Source organism: Pundamilia nyererei, unplaced genomic scaffold, assembly GCF_000239375.1.
Source record: "Pundamilia nyererei isolate P.nyererei 1_Seehausen unplaced genomic scaffold, PunNye1.0 scaffold00062, whole genome shotgun sequence".
In the NCBI taxonomy this organism is placed as follows: domain Eukaryota; kingdom Metazoa; phylum Chordata; class Actinopteri; order Cichliformes; family Cichlidae; genus Pundamilia; species Pundamilia nyererei.
The window spans coordinates 2295218-2315622 of NW_005187463.1; the positions used below are offsets into that span (position 1 = coordinate 2295218).

General features: G+C 42.4%; 3 protein-coding genes across 4 annotated transcripts in view; 2 read left to right on the forward strand and 1 right to left on the reverse strand.

Moving 5' to 3' along the window:
* Positions 1-370: 370 nt before the first annotated feature.
* prop1 (PROP paired-like homeobox 1) lies at positions 371-2495 on the forward strand. Its single transcript, XM_005735124.1, has 3 exons — positions 371-464; positions 1414-1643; positions 2124-2495. The coding sequence occupies exons 1-3, from the start codon at positions 371-373 to the stop codon at positions 2493-2495; spliced, it is 696 nt and encodes a 231-aa protein (XP_005735181.1).
* A 3213-nt stretch (positions 2496-5708) lies between these two features.
* On the reverse strand, positions 5709-8109 carry mcfd2 (multiple coagulation factor deficiency 2, ER cargo receptor complex subunit). Of its 2 annotated transcripts, none has more exons than XM_005735126.1 (4): positions 7987-8109; positions 7288-7458; positions 7034-7193; positions 5709-6143 (listed from the first exon to the last, which is right to left on the reverse strand). In XM_005735126.1, the coding sequence occupies exons 2-4, from the start codon at positions 7455-7457 to the stop codon at positions 6012-6014; spliced, it is 462 nt and encodes a 153-aa protein (XP_005735183.1). In that variant the 5' UTR covers position 7458; positions 7987-8109; the 3' UTR covers positions 5709-6011. The 2 variants fall into 2 exon arrangements, with proteins under 2 accessions (XP_005735183.1, XP_005735182.1); XM_005735125.1 differs by having other exon boundaries at positions 7288-7461.
* Positions 8110-10183: 2074 nt separating this feature from the next.
* Positions 10184-20405, forward strand: part of ttc7a (tetratricopeptide repeat domain 7A) — a 62640-nt gene continuing 52418 nt past the window's right edge. Inside the window, exons 1-7 of the mRNA XM_005735165.1 lie at positions 10184-10304; positions 11064-11250; positions 14972-15135; positions 15328-15496; positions 19296-19426; positions 19604-19728; positions 19841-19847. Of these exons, the coding sequence (XP_005735222.1) occupies positions 10248-10304; positions 11064-11250; positions 14972-15135; positions 15328-15496; positions 19296-19426; positions 19604-19728; positions 19841-19847 (840 nt within the window). The 5' untranslated portion in view covers positions 10184-10247. The remainder of the gene's footprint in view (positions 10305-11063; positions 11251-14971; positions 15136-15327; positions 15497-19295; positions 19427-19603; positions 19729-19840; positions 19848-20405) is intronic.

Sequence of the window (20405 nt, forward strand, 5' to 3'; positions counted from 1 at the left end):
AATACTCAACTTTCATCCCATATATTCATGTTCTTTTGCATATGTTGACAATTTTATCCATATATTCAAGTTTTTATTTTATATCCTCTCTACATATGATACATTTCTTGCCGCTTTCTACTGAAATGTGCATTCTTCACGTTCAACTTTCTTTGCATATATTCAAGTCTTTGCAATGGTGCACTGCAAAACTGTAGATGAGCATGAAGCTACTAGAACACAACTGTTGGTTTCTGTGCTGGACCAGCAGAAACATACGGTGCCTTTCACTCAACCGGCCCACCAACACAGGTGAAGGTAAAACAGATGGGTGGGACATGTGACTTTAAGTTTAGCTGCGTCTGTGTGAGGGGGGATCAGAAGTGAAGTGATGGCCCAGGTGAAGGTAGCGGGAGAGAGTGTGAGGATCCACCAGGACAGCACGGATCTTTACTCCGACATGACTACTGTCAGCTCCAGTGCAGGTGAGTCAAACAACATCCTAATGACCCCGTTCTTGTGTTCTTCCACAGCATCTACATTAAATTAGTTCTAATTTTATTGACACACGAGTCGCACATTGTATATTGTCAGCTTTGTTATAAAGAGTTAGCAAAACCACTTTATGTAAAGAAGTGGTGTTATGTTAATTCCCTTTATTATACTGTCATCCTGCTGATTTGGTTTACTTTGCAACCTTTGGATTACCTTCTTAGCTTTTAAGGCAGTATTTTCTATGTTTACCATTGATAGATTATTTAATCAGCTGCAATGCTTTGTTGGTCTCGTACTCTTTAATAAACAGAGTATAGTAGTGTTGGAAAGTGATGAACACACGATATAAAAGTTTAAAGCTTTAGAAAAATAAACTGTTATATAAAACCTCCCTACTTTCAGCTTCTCTGATTTTCACAGCGGGGCAACTCCGCATGTTTGATTTGGCAGATTTTTTCCCCCCGCTGGTTGCCCTTCCTGACACAATCCCCCCCCCCGCAAGTTACCAAGTTTGCTCATGTAATCATAATAATTGCCTCTGCCATTCGACATCCAGCTGTTTTATAATGTCATCTGATACCAGCAGACCAAGTCGACTCATTTTAAGGAGATGAGTCCCTTTGCTGGTGATTGTGGTAATAATCTTGGACAAATCCTCCAGTTTCTGGTGTCTGTTTCTCACGAGCTTGTGTTTGCCAGCTAAAGCTCTCTGGCTCTCAGGTTGCCTGATGCCAGTGGGAACCAGAAAGTCGGGTAATCCCTCCTTTTTTTGAGACAGTCATTGGTGAATTGCTGCTTTTTCAGTTAAGGCCGCATTTCTTGTGTCATGTTGAGGAAGTGAAGAAATAAGACCTGGGAAATTTTTCCCTAAAAAACAAGAAAACAAAAAAAAGGATCCACGCAACCCCTTCCCCTTTTCTTTTCTCGCCCTGAAAACAGATATAGGAGAGTCGGTGAGGAAGGGGACATTGTGCGAGACCTCCGTGGCTGTAGGATTCAATAGACGGAGCAGAGCATACCCCTCCCCAGCCAGAAGACGCCACCGCACCACCTTCAGCCACAAACAGCTGGAGCAGCTGGAAGTGGCGTTTGGACAAAATCAGTATCCTGACATCTACTACAGAGAGGAGCTGGCTCGAATCACTAAACTCAATGAGGCTCGCATACAGGTGGGATGGTCTTCATGTTAGAGCTCTCTGACAACTGTGGCTTTTTAGGAGTTGGGGTGTGCAACTCTAAAAAAAGAAACAGGGCGGGGTGTTTTAGGCACAAATGCTCAAAACTGCTAATAAAACAGTTCAACAAAAGAGCTGGTCTACATCTGCAAGCCACTTTGCAACCCACCTCTACTTCAGCTCTTTTTGTTCATTCTCTATCTCACTAAATCAGTAACAAATCACTGATACCTTTTGCTTTGCGAGGACCTGGGACAGTTACAAATATAAGGGACCCTGACCTCTGTGGCGTATCATTGTTGGATGAATGCCTCTGATTTTTGTCCCAAAGTTGTGTTGCAGGAATGCTGCGTGCAACAGTCTGATCAATGATCCTGATTTGGTTCAGTCTAATTCAGTGGTGGCCCTATTTGTTGCTGAACCCACCATGCTTTGTATGTAAAAGCCTCGACTAACCCATCCTTGTCTCAGCAGGTGTGGTTTCAGAACAGGAGAGCCAAACAGCGTAAGCAGGAGAGGGCCTCGCAGAAGGTTCTCCCAGTGGGAGTGATGCCAGGCCACAGGGCGCTTCTGGGAGGCGTGCACATCCAGCCGTCCGGCATGTCTCGGCAGTACTACCCCCAGCCCCTGCCCCACATCCCTCGCCTCTCTTCCATGTTGCCCTCAGGGGCATACACCCGCCACCCGGGGCCAGGTAGCCAGTGCCCATGTCCCGGCGCTTCCACTCAGCCAACCTCCCAGCGGCAGCATGATGACTGGTACGGCTCGCTGAGGAGCAACCTCACCTCGCCCATGTTCTCGCTCACCTCCATGCCGCCTCTGGATCCCACCTCTCACTGGAGCTAAGAAGCACCAGATGTTTCCACACAGAATACTAAGAAGCCTCTTTTTCATCTTCACAGTTACACACATCCTGTTTGCTCTCTCACTGCTGAATTTTCCAGCTAGTCTGTAAAATAAAATGTATTTTCTTAGCCACACCCGAGCTTCCCCAGTCCCTTGGCTGGAAACGACTGATGTCTACTGGATTTATAGAAATGCATTAAAAGGTTCTTTGAACATTAAGGATACTTTTTTTTACTTTGCAAAAAAAGGTTAGCTCAAGGAGCACACACTAGAATTTGTTTTTAATTTTATAAACCTTTCAGCTTCATGCCATGGCTTTCATAGTTCCCTAATACACCTACAGGTAACATTACTACAACCTAAAGTTGGGACGTTAAGTGAACCGTAAATAGAAACAGAATGCAATGATTTTCAAATCCCTGTTTGAATTTGACAAATTCAGGTAATCTGGCTTCTTCCCACAGTTTAAATACACACAGTTAGTGGGGTTAGGTGATTCTAAATTACCCATAGGTGTAAATGGTTGTCTGTTTCTCTGTGTTAGCCTTGTGATAGACTTCTCTTGGTACAAACTCCAGTCCTCGAGGGCTGGTGTCCTGCAACTTTTCCATGTGTCCCTGTTGCAACACACATGAATACAATTCATTAGCAAGACTCTATAGAACTTGCCTGCATGCTTAGGTGCCAGTTCAGCCATTTGATTCATGTTACAGCAGCTCATGAGTGAATGAACATGGTGCAATAAAAGTACTTTTAGAAGTACATTTTTCCAAACACTTACATTTACCTAATTTTACTTAAGTAGAGTTAGTGGTTGCCACTTCAGCATGCAGTCAAGTTCTATACTCTTGCTAATGACTTACTAATTGTATTCATGTGTGTTGCAACAGGGACACATGGAAAAGTTGCAGGACACCGGCCCTCGAGGACTGGAGTTTGAGACCCCTGTCTTAGTGAGAATATCTCATTGGCATAATGCTTTCCCTAGCCCAGGGGTGGGCAACTCCAGGCCTCGAGGGCCGGTGTCCTGCAGATTTTAGATGTGTCCTTGATCCAACAGAGCTGATTCAAATGGCTAAATTACCCCCATAATATGTCTTGTAGTTCTCTAGAAGCCTGGTCACAAACTAATCATTTGATTCAGGTGTGCTGACCCAGGGTGAGATCTAAAACCTGCAGGACACCGGCCCTCGAGGCCTGGAGTTGCCCACCCCTGCCCCAGCCGCTTACCCCAACCATCAAAAATGAATGCCTAACCCTAACCCTCAGCCTAAACCGAACCATAACCTAACTTTAACACTAAAACCACATTTTGAGCCTGAAAAATGTTTTCAAACTCATGTGGATGGGCACTTTGTCCCCACAAGTATAGTAGCATGCCAATTTTCTGTCCTCACAAAGATGTCTAAACATGTGTATGTGTACACACACACACACGCACAAATCCTTAATAGCCTCGCTGCCCCTGCAGCTTTGACATGAAATGTAATATTTATTTAGGATATGAAGACGTGCTTGTTGTCCCCTTAAAGGAGGTGGAGTTCCCGCAGTATGTCTATATAAATAGTTTTATGTCCTGATATAATTATAATTATGTCCTACATAGAAACTGTGGACATACCTTCTGGATCTGATAATTGAAGCCAATGCACAACACTTTCAAGCTGCATTCTTTCTAGTGGTCAGCAGAGGGCGATCCTTCTATCGTATCTGCTTTTTCCAAAAGTGACCAACAACAAATAACACAGATAGCACCACATGAAAAAGGTGTGCAGAATACAGTCTTCTTTTAATATTTCACATTACAGAGACAACACAGTCGCATCTGTTATGCTTTTTAAATATTTGCACTCAGAAAAACCTGAGTTGACCGAAGAGTTAATACTAGATGGCAAAAATATAGAGAAGTCATCAACGTGTGGCAAAAAAATAAAACTACTTCAGAAGAAATCACAGATGAATTGAACAGACCTAACCTGACATATTATACTCACGTCTGTTTTAAAGGCAGCTAAAGTCTGAAGCAAATGTGTTGTGTTCAAGTCCTTTCCTGAAGGCCCGTAAAACAGAGTCCGCTTTAAAAACTAACGGCAGTGTGCGTTTAGTCTAGCTTATCCAGTGATGAAGAGTCTGCAACACGCCGCTGCTTTACATTCACTCTGCGAGGACAGGTGTGCGTCGAGCTCCTGCTGACTCTGCGATTATCACGCCGGCTCATTTTTTTGTCGTTTTAATCGGGAAGGTGTCACAACTGAAACACAGACAGTATTTCTGCTACTGTAACCTGCAGCCTCGGGCTTCACATCAAACTGTGATCAAGTCAAGGTCACTTTCTGTTGTCATGGGAACCATCCTCACACAAACAGCAAATTAAACAGATTGACAGGAGGAACCATTTGGCCCGCTGTGTTCAGCATGAGTGTGCTTGTAAATGAGTGTGTCCGTCTGAAGCAGAACTACTTCACATAAAGGGGACCCATCATGTCATATAAACACTTTTACAGTGTTGGATGTTCTTGGCTGTATATTAAAGTAAAGCTCAGGTTTCAGACTGATCTAAACGCTCCACTTACCTTTTTTTATTTTCAGTATGATGTCGATGAGAACAGATATCCTTAATGTGGTTGTGCAGTGGCCAATCAAAGATCAATAAGGCATATTCTGAACTCTGAATAACACAAAGCTACTCTCGAAAGTCCCAGAATAAAAATATAGAACTGGAAATGAGTAGAACAGGTCCCCTTTAATGTGAGGACACTCTATTTACAGACTGTTGTGCTGCCAGAGAGAATCAAAGTGTAGCACCACTAAAAGAAAACACTCTACCCAAGCTTTTGTACATGTCAAGGATCAGTTCACCCAAAATCAAAGGCAGCTTTGCTTAGAATACAGTATTTAGAATATAGTGAAGTCCAAGCTTCACTGTGGAAACCGGAAGTTACAGGCGGTTAACCAGGCCTCAGTTAACCACCTGCTTGTTGTACCTTAATCACTTCCTGTTCCTTTGTTTTTTTAATCCACACACTCAGAGTACTGCTCCTTCAGTCGTTCAGGGCTTGTGTGTGAATGAGGCCGCCTTAAAACTCCCCAGCTGCACATATGCAGCTCCAAAAAACAGGGGATTCAGATCTGAAAGTATACTGTTAAGGATTAACTAGAAAAATACCAATTTAGGTGAACTGGCCCTTTGAAATGGCATCTACACACACACACACACACAAAAAAGGTCCTAATGAAGTGGAAGACTCCACCAGACTGAAACTGAAACAAAGGGCATCCTGTGTTCCACCCTTTTTGTCATTTATCAGATTACTGCTGATTCAGCTTGGAAAAATCATCCGTCAGAAGTTTCACGAACGATCGATACTCCTGACCGATAATCTGCAAGAAAGAAATCAAAGACGGTCCTCTAAAAAGTTGTGCGGCTTCTCAGTTTTGGCTGCAGGTACGCTCACCCTCCAGCCTCTCTGCTGAATCCTCGCTGTCGTCGTGGACGGGAAGCAACAGAAAGACGCTCTACTCCAGCGATTTGGCGAACTCTGCGTAATCTATGTAGCCGTCATTGTTTTTGTCATCGTCCTTCAGAACGTCATCGATGAGAGCAATGAGTTCCTCCTCTTTCATTGGCTGGCTGCTCTCTCCTCTCTCCTAAACAGAGACGAGCAGAGCAGCGAAAACGATTGGACCTTTCTGTGCGCAGGAATCGTGAGGCGAAAAATGTGTCACAACAATATTTTTAATCACAGCCACAGAAATAAAGGAGCAGAAAACATGTCAGCTAAAAAAACTGTTTTAATCGCTTTGGTGTCACGTTGCATGAATTCTTTGTTTCCTAAGGGGTGATGGATCCGCATTGTCACCGATTTTGTCCCACACACCCTTCCTGACACCTTCCTGAACATTTAAAAGGTTAGCGGGATAACAAAGATGAGGCTCAAAACCTACCAGCTAATTAAAGCTAGTAACGGGCTTAATGGGAGACGGTGTCAATAAAAGATTCAGAGAAGTCTCGGTGCACAAGGGACAAGGCCAAAAATCTGTACTGATTAGCTGTGACCTTTGTGTGTATTGCAACTTGGTGGCAAGTTGTGCCTTTGGTGAGAAGACCTTATTTGTGCAAGACAATTCCTAACACACTGTGCAAATATTCCAACAGCATGACTCCCATATAAAGAAGTCCTGGAGCTTAAAGACCACCTGCAGTACTGACCTGTCACCCACTGAAACATCTGGTGCGTTATGAAACAAATTTTAAAAATATTATGATGAGAAGAGACCCTGAACTGCAGACATGCAGTTCAGGGTCTGCAGTTCAGGGGTTAAAAGAAAAAAAACACTAGAGCAAAGCTAACATTTACAGAGTGCTGCTAAAAGATAGGTAAACATGCCCCTGTCCCAACTTTCTGAAACACAAAGCATTTAAATGTCTCAGTCCCATCCCACAATAAGAAGGGTATGAGAAAGTGGGAAAGTAACCGTTATGTATCCTTTTAATGCCAACTATGACAAAAAAAACGTGCTCACACATGAATTCTCACCTCTCTGTGTACATGTGAGATTGCTGTTGCAAGCTCCAGCCCGTCCAGCAGGTTGTTCCCATCGTAATCGTGCATTTTGAAATAGTGCAGCTGGAGCTCCTGGGGCGTCATGTCTTTCTCTGGTTTGTCTATGACGCCCTCTAAATGCTCCATGATGTGGCTGCCACCAGAGGAACAACAAACAAACACAGCTACTGATTAGACAGAACCCAAAGTTCACCTCGTCCTGAGTCGTGCACGGCCATGCCACTCACTCTTTGTCTTGAACCATGTTTCTATCCAGGCGATGTTGGCTGGCTGCACTTTCTACGATCTGCTGCTGATGGTGGTGGTCTGGGTTCATCTGAGCGTGAGCGCACAGAAAACAGCAGGACAAAAAGAGGAGCATACCCCCCCACTGCACACTACACCTGCTGCTCCTCATTCTGCTGCGGAAAGGCAAAGACTGAGAGTCAGCAAGTTCAGGAACACAGCTCCTGAATATCTATGTTGGACATCACCTTCTTACTACTCAAATGTCCTCAGTTTAGCACCTCACTTACATCCAGCAACACATTTGAATGTCCTTCTTGCCGATTAACATGTTTCTCCTGATCAAACTACATTCACACCTGTTTTATAAGTTTGATATCTGGCTCTATAAGACAACAGCAAGGTGCTACAAATAAGCACCATGTGTTTATGGCCCATTTTAACAAAAAACACCACAGACACACACAGTGCATGGACCGCACTAATAGGGATGTTTCTGCAGTAAACTGTGAGATTACACTGCTATGCTAACTCTCTTTTAACCACATTAAAAGAGGGATGTATGACCGTTAGCTTGAGAGCCATTATAAGATAAATACAGCAACAAGCTGCATCTCAGGGCTACGCTGAAATAACATAATTTCATGGGTCATGACTTGGTGTAACTGGTAAAGAAATAAAAAAGATGTATATGTACTTACGTTTAAATAATTTCTATCTTCACCTGTATCCGCGAACAGTTGTGCAGTTGTGCGTAGTTTGCTGCTTTAATGATCAATACGAGCTTTCTCGGACTGAGCGGCTTTCCGTAGCTTCACTTTGACACGACAGCTCATTGTGATTGGCTGCAGCTATCCGAGAGCGCTCAACTGGGGCAAGATGATTCCCTCCACGTTATTCTGAATTCTTCGTCTTTCTCTGTCTAAAGCTAAAATTAGTTTTATTATTTTGTTGTGGGTTACAGTAAGATTAGTGTACAATTGCTATACATTAATAAGCTCAAACTAAACCTTATAGAATAATTTTATATATTTCTAGTGCTTTCCGTTGTCACGAACTAGCGTTTTGATCATTTGACAGAATTTACGAATTCACGCGACAGACATGCTGTTGAATCACATTTAGCGGTAATAACTTGAAGGTTTTTTGTAAACTTTTAGTTTTTGTATGACTTTACAAGCCTCTCTCATCATCGTGGAGGAATTTTGGCCCCAAAAAGTTGATTCTGTTCATCTGGACGTAGCGTTTTCAGTGGGAGAAACGTTTCGTCACTCATCCAAGTGACTTCTTCAGTCTCAGCTGACTGCAGGTTTCCCCAATCTTATATTTGCACAATGACTAAAACCAGACCACTGAATGAAGAGCTGTGAGGTCAGTTCCAACCTTTTGGGATTTACCTGGATGATTGAACATGCATCAAGAATTTGGTTCATTGGTCTTTGGTTGCATTCGTTTATGCACAGCTCTCCCAAGGTCCCAGCACAGCCTTTCAATTAAGTTTCAATCTGGACTTTGATCCAAACCGTCACCACTGTGCATGACACTATGAGGTGTTTGTGCTCTTATCCTGTGTTTGCTTTTGGCCAAACATCTCCAGTTTAGTCTTGAATCTCTTTAGTTCCTCAGAATCAGTAAGAATGTACCCCCCCCCCCCCACAAGACTGTATGTGTCAGTGTTGTCTTCCCTAATAAAACATTAAACGATAGATGGATTTAAAAGAAAAATCTCAGTAAAGATTTCCTGTCACAGAGGCAGGCATATTTTCTCTAATGTTGGGTGTTTTTCACATCTCAAATATGAATATGCTTAATGACAAGTTTATGGAACCAGTGAATCTTTTGAGGCCAACCTAATTATTCCCATCCCACACAGCATTTGTGATCTCAGCCAATAGCAGCACAGCGTCAATTCCTCTCCTGTTGTGCTATGTGCATGCAGGGGTCACCACGGGAAAAAGATCCACATTGTTTCACTTCCTGACACAACCTTTGCCAGCTAAGGACTGGTGTTGTGCCAAGAAAAAAGTGATTTCCAGTATTTAAACTCTTATAAATGACCAATAACCTGTCAAATAGGGTTATGTCAAGAATCATATAAAGTCATTTTAAACCACAAGCAACTTTTCCTACCAGAAGGTAAAAGCAGCAATCCGTTTTTGGCAAAGTGAGTTTTATATACTATTGCTTTATCCAGCTAAAAAGACACATCAACATTAAAAATGTATTTTCTAAAGAGGAATATGGCCAAGAGGGCAGCAGAAATTGCAACAAATATAATGTAATAGCTCTCAAGAGATATTTTAAGTGGCCAAAAAGCACTAGATTGAATATAATGTAATTACAATAAGGCTGGATCATAAAGATACCAGCAAAACATGTCATTTCTTTCCTCTCCATATATAACCCCTCCATAAATCCTGTTGACTACAGTCTTTTTTACCAACATAATAAAATACGTTACCCATAAAAAACACACTCTCTTTTTTGGCACAACACCAGCTGAAGGAGTATACACTAGCTTGTGACCCTCTGATGTTGGGCTTTTCTTTGTCTGTCTCTTCCTTGAATAGAACCAGCAAACTTCACAACAAATTGTGTGACCCACCAAACCACGGAGCCACTCTAGAATTTGGGGTTGGCGAAAATTCCCACCAGGGTTCAGAGAGGCCTGGAGAATCCAATGATATGTCCCAGATATTTACATATGGAAAAGTATTCCTACCATAAAGTTCTAAATATCCATGAACACACACATACACACATCCACTTAAAGAGCCCCCTTTTTGCATGCTCAAACGAAGCCACGCCCCTGGTGGCGGACCTATCTTATCGGGTCACTTTGAGTTGAGACGTTCTCTACGTCAGCAGGGGGCGTGGCCGCTCAGCTGTGAGGTCCGTCAGCACCGCACGGCACAGGGTGGTGGACACGACAAGAGGGACGAGCGTCGTTTATGTCAAGCAAATGTCAACTTTCCAGAGAGAAAATGAAGCAGCTAAGTCTCTGTTCAGGAGGCTTGAGGTTTTATTTTAATGTCATAAAGTAGCTGATAGATCCTGAGTAGTCAGTGACCCTCGTTTCCTCTGTATGTGCACCCTGTGCTGTGGTTTCTGCTCACTGTGTGATTCCCCCCAGCGTCCCCCATTTAGTTGAAATTATATTTTACATCACATTCCTGAGCTTGAGCTTGATAAAGCGCAATTACACCTCACAGCGCAATAGCTGTCAGATGTACTGATCCAGCGTCAGTGAACCAAAGATTTACAACAGATTTTGTTTTTCACTCATTTATTAAAAAAAACAACCCACAATATGTGTCTGTACTGTATATCCTGCCTCGGCTGGGTTGCCCACTTTGCTGCAGCATTCTTTGCATTGCTGTTTCTTAAGCTCTACCTGATCCAGTTAAAGTGTTGACGGCAAGAGATTAGGGGCATGGGTTTTAAGAGGACTTCCTTCCCTTCAAACAGCTACAGATCAAGTCCTCTCCAAATGCCACACTCATTTGAAGTTGAAGGGGGAAAAGCTTTAGACAGAAAAGCAGGAATGTGAATGTTATAATAAACACGAGCAATAGTTCCTGCACAAACAGAGTGTGCGGGTTCTTGGGGCTTCCTACAGATGTGTAATGTAACAGCAATTAAACCCATGTTAACGCCTGCATGTATTTCTCTGGACTTTGCTGCTGTTGACTTTCTGTGCCCGTAATAACCCACACCCCACCCTCCACCAGCCTCCCTCCGCACTCTGTGATTACACATTTATTTCTCCTGGTCCTAGTCTGCAGTTACTCCCATCGTGTCCGGGGAGTACAGTCACCATCGGGACAGAGCGGCGATGGCATCCCGGATTTCTTTCACTCAGGCCCGGCTGGAAGCGGAGCTGGAGCGCTACCGGGCCGAGTGCCAGTGGGACAAGATGCCGGCGATAGTTGAGCAGATGCAGGCTGCGCGGATCCACGAAGACGGTGAGTTGATGGTGGTATGCACCTGGGGTTTTTTTTTTAAGTTCAGGTGGCTGTTGTCACTTCCTGGCTGTTTTTTAACTGTTTATTGATCTGTACACTGTAAAAAAAAAAAGTTTTTTAAGTTTCGGGAAGCTGCTTCCCAGGGAGAAGCGGTAAGAAATTCTCTTAAACAATTAAAAATACTGAGGATTTATAGCAATATCCACCAGCTTTAGTTCTAATTATTTGCACAAAACACTCACTGAGTGTTGATCAAGCATGGACATTTTTTGCAGTGTTTTTTGCGCACAGGTTGGACCTTGATCTCTCAACACTGGCTTCTGCTTGTTGAAGTTTTTCTAAGCAAATCTATTCAAGCGTTGATATTACAGCAATAAATGTGATGTGCAGAGAGGGTCACACAGGGCAGTAGGATGGCCTCAATGAAAGTTTACAGTAGACACACTGAAAGGGTATATAAATAATTAAAGGAACTGAGTGGCCTTCTGCGTGCAAGATGAGCAGTATTGCCTGCATGCAAAACAAGATTTTTCCAACAGGTTATTAGCTGCCTGCCTCTGCCCTTGAAATCACTTGACACTGTACACGTGCTCAAAGAAATGCAAACACGCATATTGTTTCTGTTCCTCATAAAGCATTCATTTGGTAGCTCACTAATGCACCTGCCTCCAACCCTCACCTTAGCAGAGTAAATATGGGCTGAGGTCCTGGCTGATAGTGCAGACCAGCAGTTTCTCCTTGCTCGCACACGCGCTCATGTGTTAAATTAATGTGGTATTTCTGTGAGCATGCATGACTCACACTGTAGCTGATCTGTCAGGAACTGTGTGTGGAACGGTTTTTCTTTTTAGATTAGAGATAGAGGAACTTTGTTTCAAGTAAAGCAATAAGCTGTTAAACTTCCAACCAACTGTAAAACTGTAAAAAAGCAGTAATAGGTGGTGTACTCTGCTTTCAAGTTTCAAATGTTTTTCTTTGGGGAGTTTGCTGTAGGTGATGTTGTGAGGAAGATGTAACAGTCTGATTTTATCTCACTCAAACAGAAAGAACAGATGGGGGTAATGCGCTACTTAAAAACAGCAGATCTTTTAGGATAGCTACTTGGATAAGGTGTGTAAGGCAGACGAACATTTGGAGCTTTTAGTAAAATACGGGAAGTACAGTATATTCTACTGTGTAGTAAATGTATTTATTTATTCATTTTTATTTGTGAATTTAAAAAACATTATGTGACCATTCATTTTATTCCCCACAGGTATCGCACGTATCCTTAAAGCTACTTTTTGTAAAAACCCTTTATAAATGTAATAAAAGCTTTCACCACAAGGTGTCTCCATTTTACCAGAAAGTTGTAGTGTAGCATTATATTCATCTGTGTACATCTGAAATTATTTCATATTAGAGCATTGAAATGTTGCTTCTAACTAATCTAATGTTTCAATCTCAATTTAAAAATGTCAATTTCTTCCTTAATCAAAAAAAATTGTGTTCTTCAGCTACTAAAACAGACCTCATAGTAACACAGTGTCTGGTTTCGTTTATTCACAGCAAAATCTCCAGTGTTAAATTAACACTAGAGAGTGTCTAAATGGGTCCACACCTCTGAGTGTTAAATACAACACTGTTGAGTGTTAAATTAACACTTTTGACAGTGTTATATGTTTAAAAGTAACCTAGTCAGTTTTGAAGATTAACAATGGCTAACACTGAGCAGTGCTGCTTTTCTAACACTGGAATATTTCTAACATTTTGAGTTATTTTCCAGTGTTAGAAAATCATGGACGTGAGGCTTCTGAAGTCTAATTTTGAATCCTCAATATTAGCATTTTCACCATTACAGTTTTGGTTTAAAAATTCTGGGTGTAATGAGGAAAGGGATGTTGGATGTTATAAACTAAGCTGGAAAGTGTGTACTCAGGTCAAATTAGAAAGCTGTTTACCCACAGAGGTTTAGCTTAGAGGAACACAAGTTATTTTACAAAACAGGTGGCTTTCAGACATACCAGAGTGGAAGGCACGCCTGCACAGCTAACATCTTAGCAAACATTTAGAGTGGTGTTTCTGTCCACCTTAATGTTAGTGCAGTGCGTGCTTATCTGTTACTCCATTTTGGTCTGCACTGACTTCTAAAGGGGTTATTTGGCTACTAAGCAACCAAATGCTCTACTACTTTAACTGACTAGCTAGCTAGTTGCTATACTTTATCTGCCTTAAATCACTCTTAGCATATTATTAGCATATCTGGTTACAGGGCTAACCATCAGCTAACCAGTAGTGTTTGAAAATTTGCAACTACCTCCACTTAATGTTAACATTAACTAACTGGATAGCTAGTTGCTGTACTTTATCTCCCTGCAAACCCTGAGTTTATAATCTTCATATATTAGCATATCTAGCTATAGGGCTAACCTTTAGCTAACCAGTAGTGTTTGATAATTTGCAACTACCTCCACTAAAACACAATGAAAAAAGTAATTTAGTAACTTCAGTGTTTCAAACGATCTTGAATGAGCTTCTTTTTTCCTTTTTTTATTTTTTTTAAGCAAAAATAAATAAATAAATAAAATAAAAACAAGAAAGAATGCTGGCTCCCAGAGGGAGATGTCTGACAGGGACAAAGTAGGAACAGAAGAGACCAAATCAATGCTGTGAGTCTTTCATAAAAGAACAAGCAATGGGTTGAAAACATCCGGGAATTAGAACTAAAAAAGCAAACTTTCTTTGTGTTTATCACTATGAGTGACCTCTTTCATAAAGAGATCCATGTGCTACTATGAAAATATTGAAACCAGCATTATTACTCACGCTTCAAACAAAGTAAAGCTCATCAGTAATAGCAAGAAACGCTTTGATCCTATTCACAGGAGGTTCAAATGTTTATTGAAATCCAAGGAAATTGTTGACTAAAGGGGAGGTGATTAGTAGGAAATGATAAGGCTGCTCCTAAAATGAAAATAGAGAAAATCAGATAATCAGAGCAATGATGATATTCAAGAGAACTGAGTGTGAGCAAACTACAGAGTAAATTTGATCTTTCTACTTGATAAGTCTTGAAGTGAAACCAGAATGTTTTTGTTTTTTATCTCAGTCCTTACAACACCGATTCTTGCCAAAGTCTAGGCTCCAACTTGACGGTGCAGTTATTACATTGCTCCTAATGTGGCCACGGGCTGAGACACGTCCTGGTGTTTAGCCCCCACCTTCCCCTCGCAGATATATTCAGCCTTGACTGTGCTGATAAACCAAACTTGCAAATATGTCAAGTATATCAGGGCATAAACACTGCGCGCAGAGCTGGCAGTGGTAAACACACATACGCACGGTGAAAAAGCCAAACAGGAAAGCTTTAATCGAGTGTGTGTGTGTACACAGACACTGAGGTTTACTACTGGACTGTAACTGAGTGCAAGGCTCCATCTGAAGCAGGTTGTTTTACTACACATGTAAACTTTAATTCGCTGTAGGTGGATGGGAGTGTTTATCTGCTGATACCGAGATTAAAGTTCTTTAGGAAAAATATTAGGAGAAATGGAAACTGTAGTTTCTAAACAGACTTAAGGACTCAGGCATGTTTAAACTGCTCTCCCTGGGAATTGCTGTTTTGAATGGACTGAGGGAGGTTTGCTTTGGCTACAGAAACAAATGACCTGTGACCTTTAGCTCAGACCTTCAGCATACTCCGCTCACGGTGAACCTTTTCGATACCGCCCCCCTCCTTTAGATGATTACGGGACGCTGCTGATGGCCGAGGCGCTGCTGGAGGAGTGCGTGCTGGAAAACATGGATCTGCTACGCAGGTCCAAACCTTTGGTGGACAAAACCCAGCCCAAACTGTGCAAGGCCAAAAGACTCCTCAATACCATCCTTAGCCGAGGCCGTCTAACAGTTAGTCTCATCTAACTTACTTCTGACATCTGAGTTTTAGACTTTGCTCTGCTTTTTAAAAAACGACTTCCTTCATTTAATCAAACAAAGCCCTAAAGCCATTGTTTCACAGAGCACCGACAGCTTCTATAAATTCCATCCTTTTCCGAGGCTTCTTCCTATTCAGCATTTCTTTATATTGCTGTCCTGCAGCCCCGGTACTTGAACGAGGCTCTGCTGCTGATGGCCAAAGTGCACTACGTGCAGGGACGCTACCGGGACGCCCAGGGAATGTGTGCCAGGGTGGGGCTGGAGGAGCTGACGCAGGATGACCAGCCGACCTACCACCTCCGCCTGCTGGCTGAGGCGTTCGTGATTAAAGGTAAAAAATGTTTTTCTTTCCTATTTCTAAGAGTTTAATTGGTTGGTTCTTGATAGCAAAGAAAAGAAAAACTAATTTTGAAGAGAAAACAAAGATAAACACTGCAGAGAATCCAATCTGTTGCATGTGCAGTAGGGAGTGTGTAGTTTTCTGCGCATGCTCTCTGCTCAGTTTTAACTGAATATAGTTGGTTACATAATCTTTCTGCACTTCCTGTCCTGTATGGCTGTCTACTGCGTGACTTTGTTTCTTTAAGCTGCCATGATCGACAGTCGTTGCAATGGGCAGCATTAAGAAAGAGATTTGCACATCCACTTTTGTGCAGGTACACCAAAGAGAAAGAAAATCCTACAGTGTCTTGAATGCATTTAAGTTAAGAGGAGTGAGCTTTAATCTTCGTACTCACACGGTAGTGGCTATTTTTAAGCTGCAAGGCTGAAAGGTCGATGAAAAAGCAAAATCACTGACAACACGGCGCACTCACCAGCACCAGAGGACAACGAGGGGACAGCAGGAAGCAGGAGGGCTCGTGGGAAATGTCATGGGGGAGAAACTAGCTTAGTTTGGACCAGGACTTGAGGTTTTCCTGATCATTTTTATTTAATTTTAAAGGACGTTGGCAGTAGCTCCTTTGGGATGAGGGGGTTACAGGGCAGGTAGCTCAGGTGTGTTCCACTTCATTCTGCAGATGCCCCTCAAAAGCATTTAGGTATGTGTCTAAGTAACGACGCATATGAACCCAAGGACACGAGGTTTCCCAATGCATTTCACTGTAAGGCGACAGCGAGTGCATGTGATTCACCTCACCTTCCTGTGATTTTGACTTGTGGCCGATCAGCGTGTACCGCTAACTGCAGCCGTGCTACTGGTTCTACACTATGTCACTGACTGACAGCTGGTGGCAGCAGCGCACCGACAGCAGAAGACCGCTAGCTACCAAGGACACGTAATAATAATAAAATCTCTTTAGACCTTAATTGATTTTTTCGCACTCAGCAGCAATAACATTTCTTTTAATTTAGAAACAGGATCATTACTTAAAAATATACCTGACAGAAGCCATTAAAACTTTTTCCTCTTACAAACAGTAGACTCTACACTTTAACGCTCCACTAACTCCAGGAACTCCTCTCTCCACTCCTGAATGTGTGATTTTAATGCCAACTGATTGTAAGTGTCACTGGAGCCTGGCTGTGCCCATAGTCTTTGTGTGAAAGAGTGACGATATGTCCTTATTAATGAAGCCTGTCCCAGTGAGCTCCATAAACCTCTAAAATCCTTGGAGGCACAGTTAGTATAAAAATGTCACGCAGGAGAAATTTGACTGCTTGTTAATACTGCCAGGTATGAGTGCTGAGACAGACCCGTGGTGGTTTTAAAGAATACTTGCGAGGTGGAAAGCATACATTATATATTGCAATCTCAATGTTTTCAGGACGTTCCACCAATGTCGCATCTGTGCAGTGGTCCCACTCTAACCCTATCTACATGAAATATAATGCACTTCATAACACAGCTGACAGTGTTTCAGTATGGCTTCTGGATGTCTGCTACACCGCTGCACAGTTTACATTTACAGCACATCTCCTGCTTGTCAGCCTGCACCTTCAGTAAGCAAAAGCAGCTCTAAGAACTGGCAGGTTTCCTTGAAAAACACCAGCAGCAAGGTTGAACTACTCTCGTCATACATTTCCTTAATGATCCCTTAACTAATCCCTCTGATAGGAGCTGTTACAGCCTTAAAATCACAATGACCTTTTATGGGGTTTGGAAGTGGAAATGGAAGGGAGGCGACGGGCCAGACTGTGGATTCAAACGTTGCACGACTGGAAAACATCAGCTTGATTGGGCACGGAGCTACTATTGTGTTTTAACCTTAAAGCTCCTGATGAAGCGGTGCATTTTCTTTCTATGCATCGCTGTTCTGTCCCGCAGACACCTCGAGGGAGCAGATTGGGAATAAGCTAACAACGTAAAGCTCGTCTGGAAGCTGATTTCCCACCTCTGGTCTTTGTCTTGACACGTTTTTCTACAGATGCTTCTTTTAAAAGCACAACAATCATGAGTCATACGTGAAGGGAGGATTTACAGTTAGTCACAATCACAAGCTGTCTCAAGCCCAAACATGAACGCCCCCCTCCCCCTCCATCACTTTTTATTTTGGAGTCATTTTAAAAATATGCTCTTTCCAGTCAGATACAGCCTTAAGTGTTTTTTTTTGGGTTTTTTTGCTCTAATGTGACTCACTGAATACCAGCATCATTAAAGGTCACAGATCACATTCACAGAACATTACACTGGAGGCCTGGATAATCTTGTTTCACTCATCATAATCATCATCATTACGCGGCTACACTCCCTTTTTCCTGATGATCGGATGTGACCTCACGCTCATCAAACTGGAGAGAATTTGTTGCAATAACTGTCAGATTTCTTTTGATTGCTTTGAAGCCCACTGAAGGATTGTCTTTGCAAACACTTTTAACGTAGATCAGATCCTCCGGGAGCTGCTTGTCTCCTTCCTGCACTTTTCCCAGGGTTTCTTTGGAAATGAAGTCAGATGTGAATACTTGGATGATGACGTCTCCTTATTTGATTTAGCTTGGCGTCTGGCTTGAGACTGCTGCCCGTCACAGGCCTCCTGCGGTCTCGAGAAGTCCCCCCCCCCCCCCCCCCCCCCCACACACACACACACACACACACACACACACACACACACACACACACACACCCTCCCACTTGTTTGTACAAATAAGTGCACTAGCAGACATCATCTGGACGGCACCAGCCTGTTAACGGCCGCTTCTGTACTTGTGCATCAGAAATGCAATTATAAGTAGAAAAAACAAACAAACAAAAACAAAAGGACAGTGTTCAGTTCAATTTTTATGTATACAGCACAAAGCTTTAAATTTTAAGGTGAAGGCCCCTCCACAAAACCAAATGGAAGAAAGGAAGAAACCTCTGGGTGAACCAGCCATCTACCACGACTGACTAAGGGGGATTAGGGGAAAATGTAGGCAGGAAGGATGTTCATGAGCATAGAAATGCAGAAAGGAACTAGCCCTAACCCTCCACAGGAAGACAATCAAAGCCCTAAAGGTGATGCCTTCGTTTGTATAACTGAAAATGGCCATGCAGACAGGATAACCATAGTTATTAGATGCTCATCCTGAAGGAGACGCTAACATTTGTACCGATTTTCCATCCAAGAACTGCTGAGATACTTCACTTGAAATCACAAATACTAACCTTGAGAGATGCTCGAGGAAAAGTCATGGGATCATCTAAGATCAGGATTCATCCTCTGGGACTAGTAAATATTGTCAGAGCTGTCCAACGCACATCCGAGTCTCATTTTAACAGACTAAACTCACTTGTATTTTCAGATCTATCTCGGTGAAGTCTGTCAGAGCAACTGAGCATTGCAAGTGCAGACCGAGTAACAATGAATGGACAAACAGTTGAAGCAGTAAAGTCTGATTATCGCCACTTTCAGTCTATTTTGTGAGGCTCAGCCTCCGTATTTCACATATACGTCACAACATTTACCCCTAGCTGCCACATTTCGAAAAACCCTGTTTGAAATGTTGTTATTAGTAATACTAATGATTTTATCAGGTAAACTGACCTCTTCCAGTCACCCACAGCTCCTGTATTACATTTTCAGCTTAACCTGACCAGCTGAAAACTAAAGCAGTTACATTTTTAATGGTAGCTTTTGTTAGTTTGTTTGCTTAGTTAGTCGCTGAGAGCAGGTGCTCGTAAAAACGCCACGGTCTCTCTCCGTGCGTTTCAGGTCTGTCTCTGGATCACCAGACGCTGTCTGCCGTGTCCCGTGTTCGTCTTTCTGAGAGAGAGGAGGAGTCCCTGTCCTGTTACCTCAGGGCCTGTGACGCAGCTCTGTCCTACCTGCAGGAGCTCGATAAGGTGGGCTTTTTATGCCCGTGTGAGAGCATGAGCGTGTGTGACCCTGTTATGGCTGTGTTTGGTTTGGCATTTTACTCCATTTTACTGTTTACTGAGTTGTTGTAATAATCTTTTGACAGAAACTTTAAATTTCATAGGGGGTTAATAATCTTGTCTGTTTTATCTCTGTGTTTTCAGGTTGTAACAACACCCCACATCAAGTCAGCCAAAACCATTTTACTTCACTCACCCAGTGATATTGAACTGGGCTACTTCCTGCAGGCTGCATTACAGAGTGCTTACCTTTGTCTGCTGCATAGGGGGTGAGGGTAGCAACCATAACAACCATCTTATTTTTCAAAAGCAAAAAATAGACCAGCAAACATCTTTGGACATGCTCACATGTGACAGTATAATTCCAACGTCTTTGATAAGAGTACAAGTCAGATGATTTCAATTTTGTTCTGATTATATTTACATAATTATTAAATAGAATTTGTTACATGTGTAGTTGCAGATTGGATTCTTGTTTTGTGCACTGCAGAGTTTTATTGTTGATTCCTCCTTTGATCACAAGACTCGCTCTGTGGAGCAGAGAGCTGTGTGCTCTGTCGTTTAGCTTGTGTTAGAGTGAAGAGGAGAAGAAGAAATCAAGCCTAAGCTTTCCAGCACCACTTGACCTTAGTGCACCACAGATGCATTTTTACTCGTGATCAATAGGTGGCAGTGTTGCTCTTAGACATAGAAAAGCAAGGTGCATTTGAATGGTCACATAGGAACACCATCTCTGTAAAAAGTATAATATTATGTCTTACTCATTCATCCACTGCCCATAAATGAGGTCGCTGTGAGTAAAGAAGAGTTCGAGTGTGTTGACTGATTACATGGCAACAAACGTCCTGCAGGACTTTATCTCTGTAACACTGTGATACTAGATCGCCTAACTTCTTCTTCTTCTGCACATTTATTTTTGTTTAATGTTACACTTTCACACCTACAT

What these genes read in the sequence shown, in the direction of transcription:
- prop1 (XM_005735124.1), top strand. Translation starts at nt 371, where the DNA reads ATGGCCCAGGTGAAGGTAGCGGGAGAGAGTGTGAGGATCCACCAGGAC. An exon ending in TACTGTCAGCTCCAGTGCAG is followed by an intron (nt 465 to 1,413) that starts GTGAGTCAAACA and finishes CCCTGAAAACAG; the next exon opens with ATATAGGAGAGTCGGTGAGG. An exon ending in TCAATGAGGCTCGCATACAG is followed by an intron (nt 1,644 to 2,123) that starts GTGGGATGGTCT and finishes TTGTCTCAGCAG; the next exon opens with GTGTGGTTTCAGAACAGGAG.
- mcfd2 (XM_005735126.1), bottom strand. Translation starts at nt 7,457, where the DNA reads ATGAGGAGCAGCAGGTGTAGTGTGCAGTGGGGGGGTATGCTCCTCTTT. An exon ending in AACATGGTTCAAGACAAAGA is followed by an intron (nt 7,194 to 7,287) that starts GTGAGTGGCATG and finishes CTCTGGTGGCAG; the next exon opens with CCACATCATGGAGCATTTAG. An exon ending in TCTCACATGTACACAGAGAG is followed by an intron (nt 6,144 to 7,033) that starts GTGAGAATTCAT and finishes GTCTCTGTTTAG; the next exon opens with GAGAGAGGAGAGAGCAGCCA.